This window comes from Sorex fumeus, unplaced genomic scaffold (genome assembly GCF_029834395.1).
Source record: "Sorex fumeus unplaced genomic scaffold, SorFum_2.1 ptg000233l, whole genome shotgun sequence".
Lineage (NCBI taxonomy): Eukaryota > Metazoa > Chordata > Mammalia > Eulipotyphla > Soricidae > Sorex > Sorex fumeus.
The window spans coordinates 1,929,934-1,951,855 of NW_026606290.1; the positions used below are offsets into that span (position 1 = coordinate 1,929,934).

The following is a 21,922-nucleotide window of genomic DNA, read 5'->3' on the forward strand; positions in this document are numbered from 1 at the left end:
GGGGGGACCAGGGGACCAGGATCCGAACCGAGAGCTGTCACCCAGCCCTAGTGCTGGTGCTCAGGCCCGTGCCCATCCACCCGGCGTGGGTTTCAGAGTCTGATTTATTGGTGGAGAGTATATGGGGGTGGACCCAGGCTAGGGGGCGAGGGGCTCCGGGTGGTGTTCGCAGGAAGGAGCCCCGCCCCTCTGCCCTCAGGCCTGTGCTTCCTGCCGGGCCCAGCCAGGGCCGACAACGATGACACCTCGGACACCAGCTCCTGCTGCCCTGCGTGATGCTCTCCTGCTGCCCGGGGGCAGTGCTGGGCCCCGGGGGCCCTGGGTAGTCTGTTCTCCCCTCCCGCCCGGCCCGATCTCAGGGCTGGGTCTGGGTTCGAATGGCAGAGACTTGGTCCTGGAGGGCAGTGCTGTCTCTCTCCGTGGCCCCGGCAGCCTTAGCCCTGGCACGCTGGGTCTGCAGATTCGCCGGGGCGGGGTAACGGGCCCCCGTGATGTTCCGAGCCGGTGCCGCCGCTGACTGACAGGCGGGGAGGGAGGGCAGGGTCCGTCCCGGGGCCCGGTGTCCGGGTGGGCGCTAGGCCATGCTGCTGGTGGAGCAGGGGGTGCTCTGGGTACTCCCGATGCTGGGGTTGGTGCTGCCGCTCTCCGACGAGGCCGGGGCAGCCACCGCCACCACGGGCTCCCGCTTGCCGGGGGCACCTGGGGGCAGGGGTGGAGGTCAGGGCCCCGGCCAGGGCTCCCCACTCCCCCCTGGCGGCGGCGGGGGCCCGGGATACTCACGCGTGTGCGAGTAGATGTACCAGAGCGCGGCGGTGAGCAGGGCCCCGATGAGGAAGGCGCCGAAGGTGATGCCCAGCACGGCGGGCAGGACGAGGGTCTTGCCTGTGCCAGCAAGGGGTGCGTGGCCTGGTCAGCACGTGGCTGTGCCCACCCCGCTCAGACCCCCACCCTGCTATGTGGGCCAGGGCAGAGGACCGGTGCCTGCCCCAGCTTGGCCGGACCCCAACTTGCATGGACCCCCCCTGAAGCCCAGCATGACTGTTGTCCCCTGTCCCCTGGGGATGGGACAGTGGGTGGCAGGAGCTGGGCCCGGCCGGAGTGGATGGGCGCTGCCGAGGCACCTGGGGCCTCCTCTGGCCTCTCACTCCTCCTCGGCCTCTGCACAGCCCTGACTCACCTCATAGGCCCGCCCTGCCCCACATAACGCTGGGGTGTCAGGGCTCTTCCGTCTGAGGCTGAAAGGCCCCCCTCTGCAGACAGCGCCTTATGCAGGTGAGGCAGGCACCACTCCAAGGGTCCTTCCTCCCCCCCATGCCCACCCCTACGTCTGTCCTAGCAGCCCACCCTGGGGCTGGGTCCAGCGAGGGGACCAAGCTCCGCTTGCACTCACCAGGCAGGCCCGGCCCGACGATGTTCAGACGGATGGAGGCAGTCCTTAGCACGTCCTGGAGAGGGCGAGAGTGGTGAGGGGCAAGGCCTTCAGGGGAAAGCTTCCAGCACATTCCCCAGTCTGCCACAGGCCCACCCGGCTCCAAGGCCCTGGCTCTGCATCCCAGAAGGAGGCTTGGGGGAGGTACTAGGAGACTCGGAGGATAACTGGGACCTTTGTTGGAACGTTCCCCAAGAGGGACTGGGAGGCCCCAACTTCTAGCTGCGGCCCTCCACTTGGGGGGTCATGCAGGTTGGAGCCAGGTGGGCCCCAGGGGGTTGTAATTCCAGAGACTCTTCCACGGGAGTGGCCATGAGTGTCCAGGGCAGGGAGAGCCACTGGAGAGTGACGTGGCATGGCCGGTAAGTGCTGATGGTCATAGAATTGTGGGCTCTGCCTCAACCAGCCCCCCGCCCAGGTGCTGGCTGAGATTGGGCAGAGAGATGGAGTGGCTGGGTGATGGGCAGGTGGGTCTGCGGGTGGACAAACAGATGGTCAGTGAACGGATGAGCAGAAGGGTGATGGATGGGACAGTTATGGATGGAAGGCTGGTAGCAGGATGGATGGCTGGGCAGGAGAGATGACGGACGGTGGATGATGGGGATGGAGGAACAGAGGCCTGGGGGACGTGGGTATGGATGGAGATGGGGTGGGATGGTTAGCGGGTGGGTGGTGGACGGATAGATGGGTGGCTGGCTGGCTGGCTGGGATGGTTGGTGGATGGATAGAAGGATGGGCAGATGGGTGGATGGGTGGATGGGGGTTTGGATGACTGGGTGGGATGGTTGGTGAATGGAGACATGCATGGATGGAGGAAGGACAGATAGAGGCTGACTGGGCGGGACGAGAGGCAGGTTTGCAGCTACAAGTCCGAGATAAGCATCCACCAGGGTGGTGGCAGCACGAATGCCCCCGGGAGCCCAAAGCCACGTATCTGACTGGCTCGGCCCTGGTGAGCTGCCCCCGTCCTCCTGTCCGGTCTCATCCTGTCCCGGAACCCCCGACCCACAGCCCAGGCCCCACTCACCACGGTCCAAGTCCTGGGGCGGAGGGTGATGGAGCAGGTGAGGGTGCCCACCGTGGGCGTGTGCACCATGTATCCGCGGAGGAGGAAGCTGAAGCGCTTGTCGCCCTCAGGGCTGGGGGACAGCAGGTTGACGCAGCTGCCCTTGGCAGCCTGGTTCTGGATGAGGTCCACCTTGTCTCCCTCAGACCCCAAGTCCAGCTGGCAGCTGTCGAGCTGCGGGGTGAGCTCGGGGATGGACGGAGACATGCTGACCTGCCGGGGTGAGGGGAGGAGGGCGCGGTCACCGGCAGCCCTGCACCCCTGCAGCCCGCTCTCAGGGATCCTGAGGGAGATGGGAGGATGGTGCGCCAGCCTGGGGGGGCATGGGGGGGCCACCCCCACCCCCTGCTGGCTCTCTCCCGGCTCGTGTCTGTACCAAAGCGGGGGCAGGGGGCCCGTGAGGGGGGTACCTGTACGAAACCCTGCTGGCCCAGCTCGATGGTGTTGGAGGCCTGGAGGAAGTGGGGGCTGAGGTAGAGGCCCAGCTGGAAGGAGAGGCTTCCCAAGTTGACACAGTGCACTGTTTTCTGCAGGAGAGGGGGGGACTGGGTGAGTCGAGGCACCCGGGGATGCAGGGGTGACAGAGTCACGGTCTGGAGCGTTTGGAACCTGAACCTCACCCTCACCTGTTGGTGGGGTGCAGGGGCTGCTCCTAGCTCTGTGCTCAGGGTGATGGGAGACCCTGTGGTTGGGGGAGACCCTCAGGGGGTCAAACTGGGCAGCGCCAGGCCCTTGACCGCTTCATCCTCACCCTTTAAAAAAATGTCTTGGGGCCACACCCAGCAGTGCTTGGGGGTCACTTGGGTAGTGCTCAGGGCATCAGGTGGTGCTGGGCATCACACCACGACCCCCCTTGTGCACCCACCCTTGATGCTGTGTACTCAGCCCCCAGCCTCTTCTCCCCTGTTTTTTTGTTTTTTTTTGTTTTGTTTTGTTTTGCTTTTTGGGTCATACCTGGAGATACTCAGGGGTTCCTCCTGGCCCTGCACTCAGGAATTATCCTTGGCGGTGCTCAGGGGACCCTATGGGATGCTGGGAATTGAACCCGGGTTCAATTCCGCATGCAAGGCAAACGCCCTACTCGCTATGCTATTGCCTCAGCCTCAGACCCCCCCTTTTTTTTTTGCATTTTGGGTCACACCCGGCGATGCACAGGGCTTACTCCTGGCTCTGCACTCAGGAATTACCCCTGGCAGAGTTCAGGGAACCAGAAGGGATGCTGAGGAGCGAACCCAGGTTAGCTACATGCAAGGCAAGAGCTCTCCCCACTGTACAATCACTCTAGCCTTAACTGACCTCCCCTTTTAACATTAAAGATTTTTTTTTTTTTGCTTTTTGGGTCACACCCGGCGATGCACAGGGGTTCCTCCTGGCTCTGCACTCAGGAATTACTCTTGGCGGTGCTCGGGGGACCATACGGGATGCTGGGAATCGAACCCGGGTCGGCCGCGTGCAAGACAAACGCCCTCCCCGCTGTGCTAGCACTATGGCCCCCTAACATTCAAGTTTTTGCAAGTGAAACAATTTTACTTAGAACAGTGGATGGAGAACATCCGCATCCGAGGTAGTGACGGGACAGCAGAGAATGCGCCTCACATTTAAAAAAAAAGGAACAATGAATTTGGGTGCTGGAGAGCTAAGTGCAGCAGGTCAGAAGCTTGCCTTGTGCAGAGCTGACCCGGGTTCGATCCCCAGCACCCCCTCGGGTCCCCTGAGCTCCACCAGGAGTGGTTCCTGAGTGCGGAGCCAGGAGTCAGCCTGGGAAACACCAGGCACCAGCCCAAAACCAAAACCACAACCGCAATGAGGAACTATGAATTTGGGGCTGGGGAGATGCTCAGGGGGCGGAGCCCCTGTTTCACATGCAGGAGGGGGTCCCACCTGCAGTGTCAGTGAGCTCCCTAGCAGTGACCTCCAAGCACGAAGCTAGAAGTATCCCCCCCTCATTGCAGATGTGGCCCCCAAACCAGGAAATAAATCAGTACGAAAAAATAAAAATAGAAAAAGAAGAAAATAAAAAATAGGGGCCAGAGCCATAGTACACTGGCTAGGGCATTAGTCTTTCACGCAGCCAACCTGGGTTCGATCCCCGGCATCCCATAGGGTCCCCCAAGCGCCACCAGGAGTAATTCCTGAGTGCAGAGCCCGGAGTAAGCCCTGAGCATCACCGGGTGTGGTCCCAACCCAAAAAGAAAAAGAAAGCATACCAAGAGCTTACTCTGGGACTAGAGAGACAGTAGTGGGGACCAGAGAGGGAACAGGGGTGAAGGCATTTCTCTGGCACGTGGCAGAACCTGCTTTGGGTTTTCCTTTTGTGCGTCACGTCAGGCAATGCTCAGAGCCTCTGAGCTCAGGAATTACTCCTGGCGGTGCTCTGGGGACCGTCTGGGATTCCGGGGATCGAACTCAGGTCTGCCATGTGCAAGGCAAACGTCCTCTTCGCTGTGCTGCGGACCAGCCCCAGCTCACCTTGCTCTGATGCCTGGTACTGCATGCGGTTCCCTGAGCCCTGCTCGAGCACCTCTGCGTGCACCGCGGGAGTGGCCCCGAGCACCACCAGGTGTCGCCCAAAAACCAGGAAGGAGGGAAGGCGGGCAGGGAGGCCTCTCACTCGACTGCACAGCCCTGAGCTCAGCTCAGAAAGCCCCAGGCAGTGAGAAAGAGGGTGTCCTTCCTTAGGGCCACGTCCCCGGCACAGAAAGGACCTGGGGGGTCCAGAAGACTTAAGTGATTTGCCTAAGGTCAAGCATCCTGCTGACTTAAAGAGGCAGAGAACGGAGCCCTAAATGGTGCTGCTCCCACTGGATGGGGGGAAACTGAGGCACACTGGTTCCAGGGTCAGGACCGGGGCGTGAGTCTCCGGAGACCTACTCCCTCCAGGGCTCAGAAGGGGCCCCCAAGCCCCCTGGAAAGGATGCTGAGCACGGTGACAGCCAGCTCACCCGCTGCGGCGATGAGCTTGCCAAGAGACTGATGACCACCTGCAGGGAGAGAGTGGAGAGCGGTCAGGGCTCGTTCTGACCCCATCCCAGAGGCCCTCGCTGCTCCCCCCCAGGGGTCCCTACATGGGGAGCACCTGCCCGCCTTGGGCCCCGGCCCTCACCTCGTTTCTGGCCACGTTTTCCGTCACTTCCATGCCGCAGTCAGAGTAGGTGCTGTGCAGGATGAAGTGGTCACCTCTGTCCTCGGCCTGGCAGCCGGCATCCCTGAAACTCATCCCGGTGATGGCACAGCCCAGCTTCTAAGGTGGGGGGAGGGGGGCATCAGGGACCAGTGCCGGGGCCTGTCAAACCCACCCCAGGCCCCCCATGCCTCCTGCTCCACTCTTAGTTTCTAGCGGGGAGGCATACCCGGCATTGCTGATGCACTAAGGAATGACTCCTGGCAGTGCTCAGGGAACCATGTGGGGTTTTTGGGGACAGAACTCAGTTCGGTGCAAGGCAAGCGCCCTACGCCCTCTCCTCTCCAGTTTTGCTCAATCACGTCATTTAAGAATGAAAATCTTGGGGGCTGGAGAGATAGCACAGCGGGTAGGGCATTTGCCTTGCATGAGGCTGACCCGGGTTCGATTCCCAGCATCCCATATGGACCCCCCCACACAACCAGGAGTTAATTCCTGAGTGCATGAGCCAGGAGTAACCCCTGAGCGTCGCTGGGTGTGACCTAAGAAGCAAAAAAAAAAAAAATCTTGGGGCCCAAGAGCTAGTACAGTGGATAAGGTGCTTGACTTGGCCTCAGCAGACTTGGGTTCGATCCCTGAGCCCTGCCAGGAGTGATTCCTGAGTGCAGGAGTAAGCCCTGAGCACTACTCGATGTAGACACAAAACCAAACAACCCTTGTGCTGGAGGGATGGCTCAGGGGATGGAACACCCGCCCTGTGTTCATGCCAGCACCACGCGGTCTCCTGTGTACCACTAGGAGTGACCCCTAAGCACCAAAGCAGGCGTAGCCCTGAGACCAGCAGATAGAGCTCCCTAAAAAACCTTACCCTGTGCAAGGCAGGAAGATGTGAGCATGGCCACGGCTTAGCTACTTTGTGTCTTTCTTTTAATGTTATTAAAATAGAGGGAGACAGTGGGGAGGACACTTGCCTTGTACCCGGCCAACCCAAGTTTAATCTCTGGCATCCCATATGGTCCCCCAAGCACTACCAGGAGTAATTCCCCAGTGCAGAGCCAGTCAGTGAGCATGGCTGGGTATGGCCCAAAATCCAAAGGGAGAGGAAAAAAAAACCATTAAAATAAACGCAGGTGGGGGCTGGGATGATTAGTACAGCTGGTAGAGCATTTGCCTTGTATGTGGCCTACCTGTTTTGTTTGTTGTTTTTTTCTTTTTGGGTCACACCTGATGCTCAGGGGTTACTCCTGGCTCTGCACTCAGGAATTACTCCTGGCGATGCTTGAGGAACCATATGGGATGCTGGGAATTGAACCCAGGTTGGCTGCGTGCAAGGCAAACACCCTACCAGCTGTGCTATCGCTCCAGCCCCCAGACCACCTAGATTTGGTCCCCAGCGAGCCATAGGTCCCCGGAGCCTACCAGGAGTGATCCCTGAGCAAGGGGCCAGAAGTAAGAACTGAGCACCAGTGGGTATGGCCCCCACTGTCACTGTCACTGACATCCCGTTGTTCATCGATTTGCTCGAGCGGGCCCAGTAACGTCTCCATTGGAGACTTTGTTGTTACTGTGTCTGGCATATCGAATACGTCACAGGGAGCTTGCCAGGCTCTGCCGTGCAGGTGAGATACTCTCGGTAGCTTGCCGGGCTCTCCGAGAGGGGCGGAGGAATCGAACTCGGGTCGGCCATGTTGGCCGCTTGTAAGGCGAACACCCTACCGCTGTGCTATCGCTCCAGCCCGGTATGGCTCTCCCCCCCCCCCCAATCCCAAAATAGGTAAAACTTAAACTAGATGCAGGTGGATTCTAATGCACAAATTTGCCATGTTCCTAAGGGCACACACACCTCCCAGCCAATCGATTCCAAAATGGACTCTAGAGCTGGGCTTGTCAAACAGCTTTTTCTCTTCTGTTTTGGGGGTCACACTGCACAGTCTATTCCCAGCACCATAGATGGTCCCCAGAGCCCTTCCAGGAGTGATCCCTGAGGCCCTCGATATGCGCCAACCCCTTGGCCCCTCTCACTGCCCACCCTACACACAACACAAAGAACCTGACAGTAATCGTTGGTGGGCTCTGCAGACCACGTGGTCTCCAACAATTAGGAAAGCAACCAAGACATCATGCGGATGTGCAAATTGAGGGCCGGGGCCTGCATGCCAATAAAACTTTATTTACACAAACACACAAGGAGGGCCATCATTTGCTCTCTTCCTCCTCAGAAGAATCAAATCGTGGAATTCCTCATTCCCACTCGGGATCAAAGACCCTCGGGGGCTTATAGTGGCCACCAGAAGGGCCCCTCGAGTCCGGTCAGCCTCCCAGTCTCCGCTCCAGTAGCCCGTCCCTGACCGCTACTGCTGGCCTCAGTCCTGCCCACAGAAATGGCACTGGGTGACCCCTATGCCACCAGGTCCTGAACTCAAAGCGCTACACAGACTGTCACCTGTGGGGAGGCTGGTGAGCTCCGCAGGGGGCGTGAACCTGCTCAGACGTTGATGCTGGTGCTCCCTTCTTATTCTGTTCTGTTGGGGTCCTCACCGGAGAGTGCTCAGGAGGAGATACTCCCGGCTCTGTGCTCAGGGCTGCCCTGGTTGCACTACCATGGGTTGAACCCAGGTGGTCCACACACACATGAGCTCGGTCCCTCTCCCACTTTGGGGCCTGGAAGAAGGGCAGGAGCGCAGACCACCAGCCCCAGAAGCGTCAGGTCACAAGTCCAGATCCCCGGGACCTCCCATTCACCAACACAGCCGTGCAGCCCTGCCGTCCGCCAACCCCAGGCACCCGTTGGTGTGGAAGTGTCACAGAAAGGGCTGCAACCTCCGGTGATGCCCACAAGTAAAAGCTGTGCAAGTGGCATGGCCAGGGCACATGGCCCTGACCCGGGCACTCAGCAAAGGATGCTCGCCCCGTTGTTGTGCTCTCATACGCAGCAGGGAGACAGCGGCTGAGTGTGGGGCCCCGGCAAGGAGCACAGCCAAGTATGTGGGAACCCCCAAGGCCAGGTCACCCCCACATCAACTGCCACCCCCACCCCCATTCGGGCTCGGGGAAGCATAACAGTGACTGCAGTCCAGTGTCCAAGCTCTGGCTCCAGGGAACTGGCTGGCACAGACAACGCTTGGCCCTGCGGGTCTGGAGGCAGCCCCGCCTCGCCCCTGCACTGCGCTCAGAGGGGAGTAATGCCCATGGCTCGGGTCTCTGCATCACCTCCTCCGCCCTCAGGCAGAAAAAGGGGTGGGTTTGGAGGGGGCAGCAGCCGGAGGAGCTCACTAGAGGTCCCCCCTCACACCCCCCAAATTTCCATATAAAGCTAACCACAGAGTTCAGTATCATTCTAAAACTCCCTGGGAGGGGGCTGGGAAGATGGGACAGCAGGCAGGGCACTGGCCTTGCAAGCGGCCAATCCGGGTTCGATCCTCTGAGCCCCATATGGTCCCCCAAGGCCCTCCAGGAGTGATCTCCAAGTGCAAAGCCAGGACTCAGCCCTGACCACCACTGGGTGTGGTCTCCCCTCAAAAAGTATGTTTTAAGGGGCTGGAGCAATAGCACAGCCGGTAGGGCATTTGCCTTGCACACGGCCAACCCGGGTTCCCCTGAGCACCGCCAGGAGTAATTCCTGAGCGCAAAGCCAGTGCATCACCGGGTGTAACCCAAAAAGAAAAAAAAAAGTATGTTTTAATAAAACCAAAACAACTCCTTGAGAATATGGGCCCTTTGTCAGGGATCTGGAGAGAGTGTCTTAGAAAGGCCAGAAGAAATAAAGAACCCAGATGGGCAGCTGACTGGCCTCATGTTGGAACATGCAATAGATTTAAAAGTACACTAGCTGGGTACAGGGGTGGAGGGTGGCTCAGAGCGTTGGCACCTCATGGTCCCCCAGAAAAAACAAAAAACAAATATATATATATATATACACACATATATACATATATATATATATGCTCGAGTGGGCCCAGTAACGTCTCCATTGGAGACTTTGTTGTTACTGTGTCTGGCATATCGAATACGTCACGGGGAGCTTGCCAGGCTCTGCCGTGCGGGCGAGATACTCTCGGTAGCTTGCCGGGCTCTCCGAGAGGGGCGGAGGAATCGAACTCGGGTCGGCCATGTTGGCTGTGTGCAAGGCAAACGCCTTACCCGCTGTGCTATCGCTCCAGCCGGTCAGAGAGTTCAGTGGATACGGCGCTTGCCTCATAAGCCCTGGTGTGACCCCCAAACAAATACTACTGCCCAAATGACAAGAATCCTAACAAAGAATCTATATTCAGTGAGAATGATAGTCATAAGTTGGAGAGACAGTACAGCAGGCAGGGCACCACCCTCACACACTGCCCACCCAAAGGCCAATCCCCAGCACCCCATATAGTCCCCTGAGCACTGCCAGGAGCAATCTCTGAGCTTAAAGTCAGAAGTAAGTCCTGAGCACTGCTAGGTGTGGTCCCAACAAAGACAGAATAAAGATAATGTGTGTGTGTGTGTGTGTGTGTGTGAGAGAGAGAGAGAGAAGGGAGAGAGAGAGAGAGAAAAAAGAGAGAGAGATTTATCTTCTAAATTTACAGTGAAAATCAGACTCATCATTTGGAAAGTGGAGTGGGTTGGCAACACAAAACAGAACTTCCAGAATGTTCACCCATGGGGACCCAGCAGTCTCAATGGAAATATAGTACTAAGTGGAAATCTACTCCATGACAATAATCCTAGACAAAGGAAAAGTTCACGCACAGTGGCATTTTCCATGTAGTAGTAACATTACAGAATTAAAAACAACCTATATGCCTGCCTAACAAGATATGGCAGAATATCAATAATATTGATATGAGCAATATCATCTATTACCAATATACAATGTTTACTCCTAATGATATCAAATATCTGTCAACTTTTTAAATGTTCAATGATTATAGAGGAGGGGCAGACAGCTATATTTGATAATATTAGATTACCTAAGATACATACAGAGGGAATTTCAAAAAGAAATATCAAAATTTTGGTAGCAACTGCCCTTTGGTGGAAAAACTGATTTTTTTGTTTGTTTTCAATTTTTCCACATTAAAAAAAATAGTCACTTTTTTGTTTTGTTTTGGGGCAACACCCAGCAATGCTCAGGGGTTACTCCTGGCTCCACACTCAGAAATCACTCCTGGCAGTGCTCAGGAGACCACATGGGATGCCGGGGATCGAACCTGGGTTGGCCGTGTGCAAAGCAAGCTCCCTCCCTGCTATACTATCTTTACATCCCCAGTCACTTTTTTTAAAATTTTTTTTTCTTTTTTGGGTCAAACCCAGCGATGCACAGGAGTTACTCCTGGTTCATGCACTCAGGAATCACTCCTGACGTTGCTCGGGGGACCATTTGGGATGCTGGGAATCGAACCCGGGTCGGCCGCGTGCAAGGCAAATGCCCTACCCGCTGTGCTATTGCTCCAGCCCCCCCTCCCCAAGTCACTTTTTAATTAAACTGGTCAGTGGGATGCAGTTGGGCTATACCCAGCAGGGACCATACATGGTGCTGGGAACCCAACCAGGGTCAACAGCATGCAAGGAAAGAGCCTTAACCCCTGTACCATCTCTCCGGCCCAGGTCTCTGTTTTTTTTATTTCAGGTCTTGGGTTACCCTGGCTGTGTTCAGAGCTTACTCCTGGCTCTACACTCCTGGTGGTTCTTGGGGGACCATATGGGATGTATGGGATGCTGGAGATGGAACCTGGACCGACTGGCTGTGAGGCAAGTGCTCTCCCTGTAGTGCTCTCTCGACCCCCAGTCTTTGTTTCTACTAAAATCTATTATCTTCTATCACATGTGCGTGATGGCCCAGATCAGCCCCCATTCAGTATAATACTGCCCCTCCCCAAGCTTCCCAGGAGACTGGAGCTCAGCGGCAGAGCTCCTGTGTCTGTGGGAAGTTGCTTCTGTCCCTGACCTGGGGAACATCAGTTAAAATTCTCACCAGATGCCACAATGGCCCCAGGGAGCAGACGGACCCACTTCATTCCCACCTCAGTGCAAGGGCCATTATTAACCCCATTTTGGGGGAGGATGCTTGGGGGGCCACACCTGGCAGTGTTCAGGGTCACTGTGCTGTGTCGGGGATGGGTCCTGGGGCTCCGGCAGGCCAAGCACACGCCCCACCCACTGAGCCGTATCCAGGCCCCTGAGCCTCGTTCCCAGAGAGGGGACGCTGAGGCCTGTGGAGATGTGGCCCCTGCCTGGGCTGGGGGCCCCAGCGTCTAGAGCTGGCCAAGCCCCCACCGTGCCGGAGCTGGGGCACTCACCTCCGTGAGCTCCTTCTTGAGCACGAGGGTCATGGTGTCCTCAGCACACGTGGGCTGGACCAGTGACAGCAGCAACGTCTGGTCACACATCTCCCTGGAGGGGGTGGTCTGAACCGGAGCAAGGGTGGTCTGCAGCCCGCCGCCTATGGGGGTGGGGGGGCAGTCTGAGCACTTGGGAAGCGAGTTATGTCCACAGGCCCCTGGGGACAGGCGGGGACCCCCCACTAGGCGAGGACAGCGGGCACTCACCGCAGCTGCGGGCAAGGAGAGACACCTCACTGGCCAGAGGCAGCTCAGCGAAGGTGGCAACGGTGCTGGCGTTGAGCTTCTGGGCCTCCCTAAGCAGGCCCTGGGTCGTGTCCGGGAGCACGAAGCCAGGGATGGTCTTGTCGGGGAAGATCTTGATGGAGTATTTGCCAGTGGTCTGCAGCGGGGGAGGGCAGCACCGGGGAGGGGGGGTCGCACACGCCGTCACGGGTGGGTGAGCCAAGCGCCTCCCCTCCCTGTCCTGCTCTCTCCTCGCTTTCTGTTTTCCCTGCCTGGGACACCCTTTCCAGAAAGCACTGGCTCCTCTCTGACAAACATAAGGGTTCCGTTCTCCAGGAGTCTCCTCTGACCCTGCGGGGTGGGTTGGGTTAGGGACCTCTCTAAGGGATCCTGGCAGGCTTCCTGGAGGAGGTGCTTCCCTGGAGGTTGTCTGCCCTACTGGACAGTGCGGAAGGAAAGGGCAAAGATCTGTCCCTGGGGAAGGCTCCGGGCAGAGGTGGTAGTGCCAGAAATCCGGGGTTTCTCCTTGGGAAGAGGGGGCTGGGGGAAAGCGAGCGTGGGATCCCCGGACCTCGGGGCCAGACTCACCCATATTTGCATGTTGTGGTTGGAGTCGATGAGCCAGGACACGTAGGGCGGGCCCTGAAGGATGAGCACGGCATCGGGGTCCCCCGAAGGGCAGCTCAGTTCCACCTTCACGGTCACTGTCTGGGGCCTGAGGGGCAGGAGCGGGCTGGTGGGGTCCCAGGGCCCGCATCAAGGCAGGGCGGGAGTTGGGGTGGGGTCGGGAGGTGGGGATGGGCGTGGGAACGGAGCGGGGCTTGAACCCACGGGGCGGGGCTAGGTAGGTGGGCGGGACCTGTGTGGATGGGCGGGGCCGATGTAGACGGGCGTGGCCTGTGCAGATGTGAGGGGCGGAGACTGCTGGGGCGGGGCGGAGACGGCTGGGGCGGGGCCTGTGCAGATGGGGTGGGGCCGAGGCGGCTGGGGTGGGGCGGAGACTGCTGGGGCGGGGCAAAAATGGCTGGGGCGGGGCGGAGACGGCTGGGGCGGGGCCTGTGCAGATGGGGCGGGGCCGAGGCGGCTGGGGCGGGGCCTGCGCAGATGGGGCGGGGCCGAGGCGGCTGGGGCGGGGCCTGCGCAGATGGGGCGGGGCCGAGGCGGCTGGGGCGGGGCGGGGCGGGGCCGGGCTGCCTCACCTGGCCTCCAGCGCGGGCAGGACCCTCAGGATGTGCGCCTCCTTGTGGCCGGCCACCCCTTCCAACCGGCAGCTCTGCACGGGAACCCCGGAGCGAGGCTGCCACTCGAGCGTGCGGCCCATGTCCACGTGGGGCTCCGGATTACAGGGCGGCGGTGATCCCGGGGCTGCGGGGGACCAGCACGCCTCAGTGTCCTGCTGAGTAGCCTCACACCGAGGCCCCCTCTCGCCCACAACCCAAACAGGGGCTGCGGGATGGAGCCCCCGAGTGCGGGGCCGGGGTGGAGGGGAGCTGGACTCTCCCTTTCGGCCTGCGGGGCCCGGGCCTCGCCTGTCTCATCTGTCAGTGGGCCCTGGCACCGATGGTTCAGCCCACTCTGCCCAGGCCTGGGATGACCGGGGTCATCACTGGTTTGTCACCTCCCCCCAGTGACAGCTCCAGGAGCTCGGGTCTGGCTCTGCCACAGACCCCGCTGTGCCCAGCACTGGCCCCTTGCAGCTGCATAGCAAGTCACAGAGAAGGTCCGCCTCTGACGTCCAAGGCCTAGCCAAGGCGAGTTTGTGTGGCTCAGGCTGGACCGCGGTCAAGGAGCCAGTACAGTGCGGCCTGGGGGGGCAGTCTCTGCCCCTCATGGAGCCTCAGTGGCCACATCTGGGGAATGGGCTCACAGGCCACTCCCGAGTGCAGCCCTGAGCTGAAAGGAGGCACAGGGCACTGACCTTGGTCCAGCCGCAGGAGGATTCTCTGAGGATTGTTCAGCTGGGCCGCCGAGGCCACAGGGCCCTTCGCAGCAGCCCAGGTGACCAGCTCCTTCAGGGTGGAGAAGGATGGCAGCAGTGTGCGGCTGATTCCTGAGGGGTCTGGCAAGATGACCAGGGGGTCCTGGGGAGGCATGTGGAGGTTCAAGGCGCAGTTCCTGGGCCCCAGATGCTCATGCCCAGCTGAGCGCTGGCTCTGTAGATTCTGGGCAATTTGGACCCCCCACCCCCATCCCCAGAGTCAGGCCTGCCCCTCGCCGTGCCCAGGGGCATCTTGCTCAGTCCCCCACAACTAGTAACATCTCATGGCTGACGGGTTGTCTTTGCTGGTCTGTGAGCAAGGACATGAGCCCTGCTGAACCCTTCCGGGACACCTGCATCAGCCTCATCCTCAGGTCTGGCTTGAGGCAGCTGTGGCCCTGGGAAGGGCAGAAAGAGGAAATAAATGGATGGATGGACGGATAGATGATGGGTGGATGATGGATGATAAGTGGCTTGTGGATGGATGAGGGATGGACGGCAGACAGAGGTGAGCCTCAGCCTGGGAGAAGCTCAACACCCAGAAACTAGCTAGGCCTCAGGTTATGGAAACAGCAGAAGATGGGGAATATTTTATTTAGCAAGACACAAATGAGCAGAACAGGTGGGCCTGGGATGGGAACAGCTCCAGCCCCCAGCCCCCTCCAATGCCCATGGCTCAGGGCAGGCTGTGGGAAGCAATCAGGGAGGACTTCCTGGTGGAGGTGGTCAGAGACAGGTGCTCTGAGTTCCCTCCCCAAGGCCAGGAGCAACTGCACTGAGGGCTGCAGGACTTTCCACCAGGGGCAGTAGTGACTGTGCGCCTAGCCTGGGGCTGAACCTTAACAGTGGGGTGCAGACCCCTGACCCCATGATGGAAGGGCTGGGTCTGAGGTCCAGAGGGGAGGGTGATTGCGGGGGGCAGGGAACCCAGCTGACCCTTCAGCAGCAGCATCTATACAGTGGCCCCCATAACAGGAGACCCCCATAACAGACCCCATAGCAGGGCCCCAACACAAGCACCTAGTGACGGGGCCAGGTGCGTGTGCCAAGTCTGGTGTGGGGCCACGCCCCCAGACAGGCTGTGTGCTCTGTGGAGGTTCCCCAGCCTCTAACTCGGTGCTGACAATGGCTCCCGTCACTCCTGCCCCCAGTCTGGGTTTTCTTAGCCCAGAGAGGAAGGTGGGCAGGAGGCCCGTGACCTTCCACCTTCCTTCCCGGAAGGGGCCCGGCTGGGACTGGGTGGGGGGGTGAGTACTCCCCCTGCCAGGCCGGGGAAGCCCTGTGGGCTGGTCCACCTCAGCCTCCGAGCGCCTCTTGGTTGTTTCTCTCCCTCAGGGTTGCCTGCGGGACACACCCATCCATCTGTCTATCTGTCCTCTGCCTGTCTGTTGCTCCAGTTTGGACTCCTCCCCCACCTCCTCCCTGTGTTCCAGCCACAGGGGTCTGGGTGTTGGGCCCCCTCCCGCCCCGCTTCCCCCCTGCCACCCCACCCCCACCCCCCAAAGGCCACCAGCTCTCCCCTGCACCCTTCCGGCTGTGGCTGGCTCAGTTCTCCCTTTCGGCTTCTGCTTTTTTTTTTTTCCCTTTTCTTTCTGTTGGCCACACCCAGTGATGCTCAAGGCTGACTCCTGGCCAATTCAGGGGACCAAATGAGATGGTGAGGATTGAACCCGGGTCGGCCGCATGCAAGGCAAACACCCTCCTTGTTGTACTATTGCTCCAACCCCTCCAGCCTCTGTTTTCTCAGGCGGTAACAACAGCTGTTCCCTTCTGGGGGTGCGTCCCCCGCTCCATCTACCTGAGGTCCCACTCTGGGGCTCCGCCACTGACCTCTGCTCTCTGATGGAGCGCACTTCAAAGAGGAGTTTTTTAAAAAATGGTTTGTTTGAGGCTGGAGAGAGAGCACAGCGGGTAGGGTGTTTGCCTTGTACGCAGCCAACCCAGGTTTGATTCCCAGCATCCCATATGGTCCCCTGAGCACCACCAGGAGTAACTCCTGAGTGCAGAGCCAGGAGTAACCGCGGTGCATCGCCGGATGTGACCCAAAAAGGAAAAAAAAATAAAAAGATTTATTCACTGCAGCTGACCTCACAAATTCTGCTCAGCATGGAGACCCAGATGTCTGTCTCACCCCTGCCCTAAAGGCCTGCTGGCGCTGTGGGGTGACCCCTGGCTCCTTCCCTCATGTGAAAAGATTTCCAAAGGGAAGAGTCTTATCACTGCGGCAAGGTGACTGGAACATCCTTGGGCCCCCTGCTCCCACTGCGCGGATGGGAAGACTGAGGCTAGGGGTGAGGAGCAGGGAGGGCTGTCAGGCCCTGACCCCATCTCTGTCTGTGTCAGGGATCACCCAGGGGGATCAGAGGTGGTGCGAGGGATCGAACCCAGGTTGGCTGTGCACGGGGCATGCGTCCTACCTGCTATCCCACCCCTCCAGCCCTGGTGCAGACTCTACCTGAGAGCCTGCTGCCCTGGGGTCCTCCGTGCCTGGGGACTCTCCGGCAGGGCCCTTGGGAACCACAGACAGAGGCCGCGGGGGCCTGAGCCACACGCACCGCAAACAGGTGGAGCGGGATCCCGGGGGGGCTGTGCAGATGCAGGAAGACGGACTTGGTCACGCTGAGCACCAGGTGCACTTCTGGGGACCCGGGGCCTTCTAGTTCTGATGACTGGACAGTCAACTCCAGCTTAGACACCTCCTGCGGGGGGGACAAGAGAGGGACAAACAGACAGTCACGTGGCTGTCTGGACAGCCTGACCTGCTGAAGGAACGAAGGGTCGGTCCCTAGCAGATCCTACGAGGGGGGAAAAGTTAGGAGCTGTCAGGGAGAGAGTTCAAGGTTGGACCCCCCCCGAAAGCCTGGCCCTGGGGCACCACCCCGGCGGGCAGGTGGAGCCCTCCACCCCACCAAGGAGGCCCCCCAAACATGCCAGGCGCCTCTCTCCAGCAGCAGATCCAGGTATATCCTGAGCCCCTGTCATGTCCCAGTCTAACAGCGTCTGGACGGTGAGACGTGCCCTGCGCCCTTCTCAGACCCCAGCTTTGGGCTGCTGCCCGCCCACTTCCGGTATTCCTATTGCCCCGAAATGTCTCTTTTTGTGGATCTAATAACACAGTTTTTTTTTTCTTTTTGGGTCACACCCAGCGGTGCTCAGGGGTTACTCCTGGTTCTGCACTCAGGAATGACTCCTGGCCGTGCTCGGGGGACCATGTGGGATGCTGGGAATCGAACCTGGATCGGCCGGATGCAAGGCAAATGCCCTACCCGCTGTGCTATTGCTCCAGTCCCTAATAACACAGTTTCGATATTGTCTAAGAATGTTCATAAGTGCACATATCTACTTATATGTGGGAGGTGAGCCACACCTGGCAGTGCTCAGGGCTTACTCCTGACTCTGTGCTCAGGGACCGCTCCTGGCAGTGCTCAGGGGACCCTATGGGGCGCCGGGATTAAACTTGAGCTGACCACATGCAAGACAAGTGCCTTAACCATTGCACTCTCTCTCCAGCCCTCTGCGAGAGCCTATTCACAGCTTCTGAAAGAGCTGATATCACTGTCACTGCCCTCCCGTTTGTTCGATTTGCTCGAGCGGGCCCAGTAACGTCTCCATTCTGAGACCTGTTGTTACTGGCATATTGAATATGTCACGGGGAGCTTGCCAGGCTCTGCCGTGCGGGCGAGATACTCTCGGTAGCTTGCCGGGCTCTCCGAGAGGGGCGGAGCAATCGAACCCAGCTCGGCCCGGCTGGCTGCACACAAGGCAAACGCCCTACCACTGTCTTTGGCTTACACACAGTGGTGCTCAGGGATCCCTCCTGGCAGGGCGTTTGGGTTTGCATTTATATTGCTCTCAGGAAAAAAGGGACAGTAACAGCTCCTGCTGGGGACACTGTGGCCCCGGACTGTGCCGAGGGCATCACAGGCGCATCTGCCCTGAGAAATAGCTGCTGCTGTTTTCACTTAGGGGGAACGGTGCTCCCTGGATTCTAGGCCTGACTCCATCTTCCGGGGAATACGCAGCTGATCAATTCCTGAGGTCCGGAGTGGGGGTGTGCTGGGGGGGGTGTGGGGGTGTCCTTTCCCCACGGTGCCCGGAATCTGGAACCAGGCTGTGCCCCAGAGCAGCCTCCACTCTACTGTTACTGTCACTGTCCCCCTGTTGTTCATCGATTTGCTCAAGCGGGCCCAGTAATGTCTCCATTGTGAGACTTGTTGTTTCTGTGTTTGGCATATCGAATACGTCACGGGGAGCTTGCCAGGCTTTGCCATGCGGGCGAGATACTCTTGCCTGGTAGTGCTCGGGGCTTACTCCTGACTCTGGTAGCTTGCCGGGCTCTCTGAGAGGGATGGAGGAATCGAACCTGGCTCAGCTGGGCCGGCTACGTGCAAGGCAAACGCCCTACCACTGTGCTATCGCTCCAGCCCTCCTACTAGCCAGATATAATATTTTTCTGGGGGGGGGGGGTTTGGGTTACACCCACTCTGCACTTGGGAACATACTCCTGGTGAGGAGGCTTGGGGACCGTACAGAACACAGGGGGTCAGACCCAGGTTGGCCACAGGACAAATGCCCTCCCCGCCGTACTATGGCTCCGGCCCTCCAGATGCAGTTTCTGTTGTTGCTGGTTCTTCCCAGGACCCTGGACCCTGCGTCCGCCCACCCCCACCCCGCTGCAGGAGGCAGATCTCCTGCTATTGGGCCAGGGGAGCAGGGGACAGGGACGGGGCGGGGGGGAGGGGTGTCACACACTGGAAACCCAGCCATGGGTTCCAGAGGCTGGGCAGGCTCTGTAGAGGGCCCGGGGCCCGCTCACCGCGGAGGGTTATCAGAGAAGGAGACGGATATCTCAGGATATTTCAGGATGAGAACACGGGTGGAAAGGTTTGGGATTTCGCTCTTAACTATCTCCTGGCCCTTTCCCCAGCGGCTGTCACGAAGCCCTCTGGGCTGCGGCTGCTGGAAAAATCTGCGCGGAAATATTTCCGGTCTCAATAATGACACCATGCGGCCTCCTTTGTTTGGGACTCTCTGCTCCTTAAAACGAACAAAAAACGAGCAAAGCGTTGCTGAGTTCATTTTCCACAGTCCCCGCCCCCTCTTGCCCGTTTTTAAAGTTTTATGCACTTACCGAAGTTTGTTTCTGAATATTTGCTGAATGCCAGTTTATAGGGAAGTGATCTGCTTTGTGTGTATGTTTGGATGCATTTCCATTTTTGATTATTTAACGGGGGGGGGGGTACAGCATGACCTCCAGCTCTGAGTCATCTCTTGGGCCCCTTGATTCAAGTTTTCTTTTTTTTTTTCCCCTTTTTTTTTCTGAACTACACTCGGCTTCTTTCTAGCTGTGCGCTCAGGGATCACTCCTGGCAGGGTCAGGGGACCTGATGCTGGGAATTGAACCCGGGTCGGCCCTGTGCAAGGCGGGCACCCTCCCCGCTGTGCTGTGCTCCTCCTCCCGACCCTGCGGTGCTCCCAGCCTGCCCCCAGCCCCTTGCCGCCCGGTCCTAGGGGGAGGAACCTGGGGGCCTTACACATGGCGGGAGGCGGTGGGGGGCTAGGAGTGAGAGACGTCTGGGGTCTCTGGCCAACTCTGCCCCTCTGCGAACCCCACCCCCCGGGGCCAGGGGGCCGCATGTGACAGCCACTGGGAGAGAGAGGTCCTGTCACCCATCTGAGTGGGGGGAGTCGTGGAGGTCAAGTCTGGCCATGACCAGGGCAGGGGACAGGGAGAAAGAGACCCGAGAACCAGAACCGGAACCGAGCCCACTAGCCACTGGTCAGCCCCGCCGGGTTCCCCGCAGCCAGGGGGACTGAGTAGGGGTCACTGCCTGCGGCTGAGCAGAGAAACCCCCCAGCCCTGACCTCCCTCTGCCCGAGGCATCCTGGCAATTCTGGGAGCCCAGAGGCAGCCAGGCAGCCGGGAACCCCCGGACCCCGTCGCGGGCCGGTGGGCGGGACACCGAGTTGCTATTTCTGTCCTGTGTCCCCACAGATGCCATTGTTGGCCCAGCGAGGTGGCGGGAAGGGGGTTTTGCTGAGGAGCCCTGAGCAGCAGTGGCCACTTATAGAAAGTCGCTTCCAGCAATTCTTCTAGGAGTGGAGCCCTGGGGCTGCTGTACCCCCACCCTCCTGGGCCGGCCGTGCCCCCGCCAAGCCTGTCCACTCCAGCTGACGTGGGTGGTACCTGCAGGCAGGATGGCCGGCGCGGGGTGGGGGTGAGGGTCCCGGCCAGGCTGACCTAATATTAGTATTAAATGCTGGCCCTGTCATTCATTAGTCCCGACCCCAGGCAGTGTTTTCCCCACTTGGGGCCTCAGTTTTCCGATCCGGAAAATGGGTTCTACCACCAAACCGCTGATTTCCCAGACCTGTGAGGATATGGTGAGGCCCCCTATAAAGCAAGCGGGCCAGGACCCCACTGTGGTGTCTAAGGAATTGAGGATTGGGATGCTGTGCCCCCTATTGGGATGCTGTGTCCCCCCCCAGGGTTGGGGGGACGATATCCTTTGTCCCCTCATTCCTTCTGAGGCTCTCCGTGTCCACTCCTCCAGAGGGACACCGTGGGCAGGGGGTGGGAGATGCTGGGTGAGTCGGGCAGGGGGTTGCTGGAACTGCGCCAGGCTTCTCTGGGTGCCCCCGCTCTGGCCTCAGTCCTGAGGAGATTCGGATGTTCAGGTGTTGTGTGACCCCTGAACTCCGGCCCGCCCCCTGCTGACCTGAGTGTCAAGCATCTGAGGGTCGTGACCTAGAAGCTGCTGAGGGTGGACTCATTTGAGGGGACAGTGCCAGGCAACAGCTGGGGGTCATCCAACAGGGAGGGAAAGAAGACACAACTCAGGCTGGAGAGGGCGTTTGCCTTGCCAACCTGAGTTTAATCCCCGGCATCCCATGGGGTCCCCCAAGCACCTCCAGGAGTAATTCCTGAACGCAGAGCCTGGAGTAAGCCCTGTGCATTGCTGGGTGTGACCCAAAAAGAAAAAAATAAGGCACAACTCTGCCCTCCAGGCATCGGTACAGGTGCAGTCTAAGGCCGCAATCGGCCAGAGGATGGCCAAGGAGCAAAGGCTTACAAGTTCGTGTCCACTGGGCCTTCCTTCCTTCCACCTGCCCACCCATCCACATCTCCATCTTCCTTCTCTCCATCATTCATCCTTCCTCCCACTCATCATCCAGCCATCACCCACCCCCCTGCCACCTGTATTTACTTGGACTTGCTAAGCCCTGGGGGGGGGCAGGGGGGCCATCAGAGCACACAGGCTGTTCCGACCTGGCCCTCGGACCCCCAGGCTGGCCCCCACATGCAGCCTGGGACAGGCACACAGACGGGAGCCCCTTGGCCCCTCGTCCCAGCCCAGGTGCCCAGGCTCTGCCTGCCCCAGCCCCAGAGTTGAGGCCTCCCGGGAGGAGACCCTCAGTGCGAGCCCCCAGTCATGCTGTGTCCCTTGGGAGGATGAGACGGAGCCCGGGCAGGCGGCCTTCCTGCATCCGTGCTGGGCCACCCAGAGCAGTGCCGGCACGGAGAAGCAGGGTTGGGGGCACAGTCCTTCACGTAAGCAGGGCCCCCCAGCTGGAGCGGAGAGACATCTCTAATTGGGGGGAAGGGCAGTTCCCAGGATGCTCTGGGGGAGCCCCGGGGTCCCTCTGACCCCCCCCCCTTGCCTTGAGCAGTCTCACCTGCCCCTTCGTCTGATCTCCGGATGAGTCAGGACTCGGAGGGGGGTGCTGCTGCAGGGCGGGGCATCTCGGTTCCCCAAGGCTGCCCAGAAAAGGGGTGAATCAGCGG

General features: G+C 59.5%; 1 protein-coding gene across 1 annotated transcript in view; it reads right to left on the bottom strand.

The window, feature by feature from the left end:
• Nucleotides 1–92: 92 nt before the first annotated feature.
• ENG (endoglin) overlaps nt 93–21,922 on the bottom strand; it is a 35,494-nt gene continuing 13,664 nt past the window's right edge. Inside the window, exons 3-15 of the mRNA XM_056108785.1 lie at nt 16,692–16,835; nt 14,077–14,239; nt 13,358–13,523; nt 12,747–12,873; nt 12,141–12,315; nt 11,892–12,034; nt 5,599–5,736; nt 5,438–5,476; nt 2,906–3,022; nt 2,457–2,708; nt 1,391–1,445; nt 781–882; nt 93–699 (exon numbers count right to left, since the gene is read on the bottom strand). Coding sequence (XP_055964760.1) covers nt 575–699; nt 781–882; nt 1,391–1,445; nt 2,457–2,708; nt 2,906–3,022; nt 5,438–5,476; nt 5,599–5,736; nt 11,892–12,034; nt 12,141–12,315; nt 12,747–12,873; nt 13,358–13,523; nt 14,077–14,239; nt 16,692–16,835 — 1,746 coding nt within the window. The 3' untranslated portion in view covers nt 93–574. The remainder of the gene's footprint in view (nt 700–780; nt 883–1,390; nt 1,446–2,456; nt 2,709–2,905; nt 3,023–5,437; nt 5,477–5,598; nt 5,737–11,891; nt 12,035–12,140; nt 12,316–12,746; nt 12,874–13,357; nt 13,524–14,076; nt 14,240–16,691; nt 16,836–21,922) is intronic.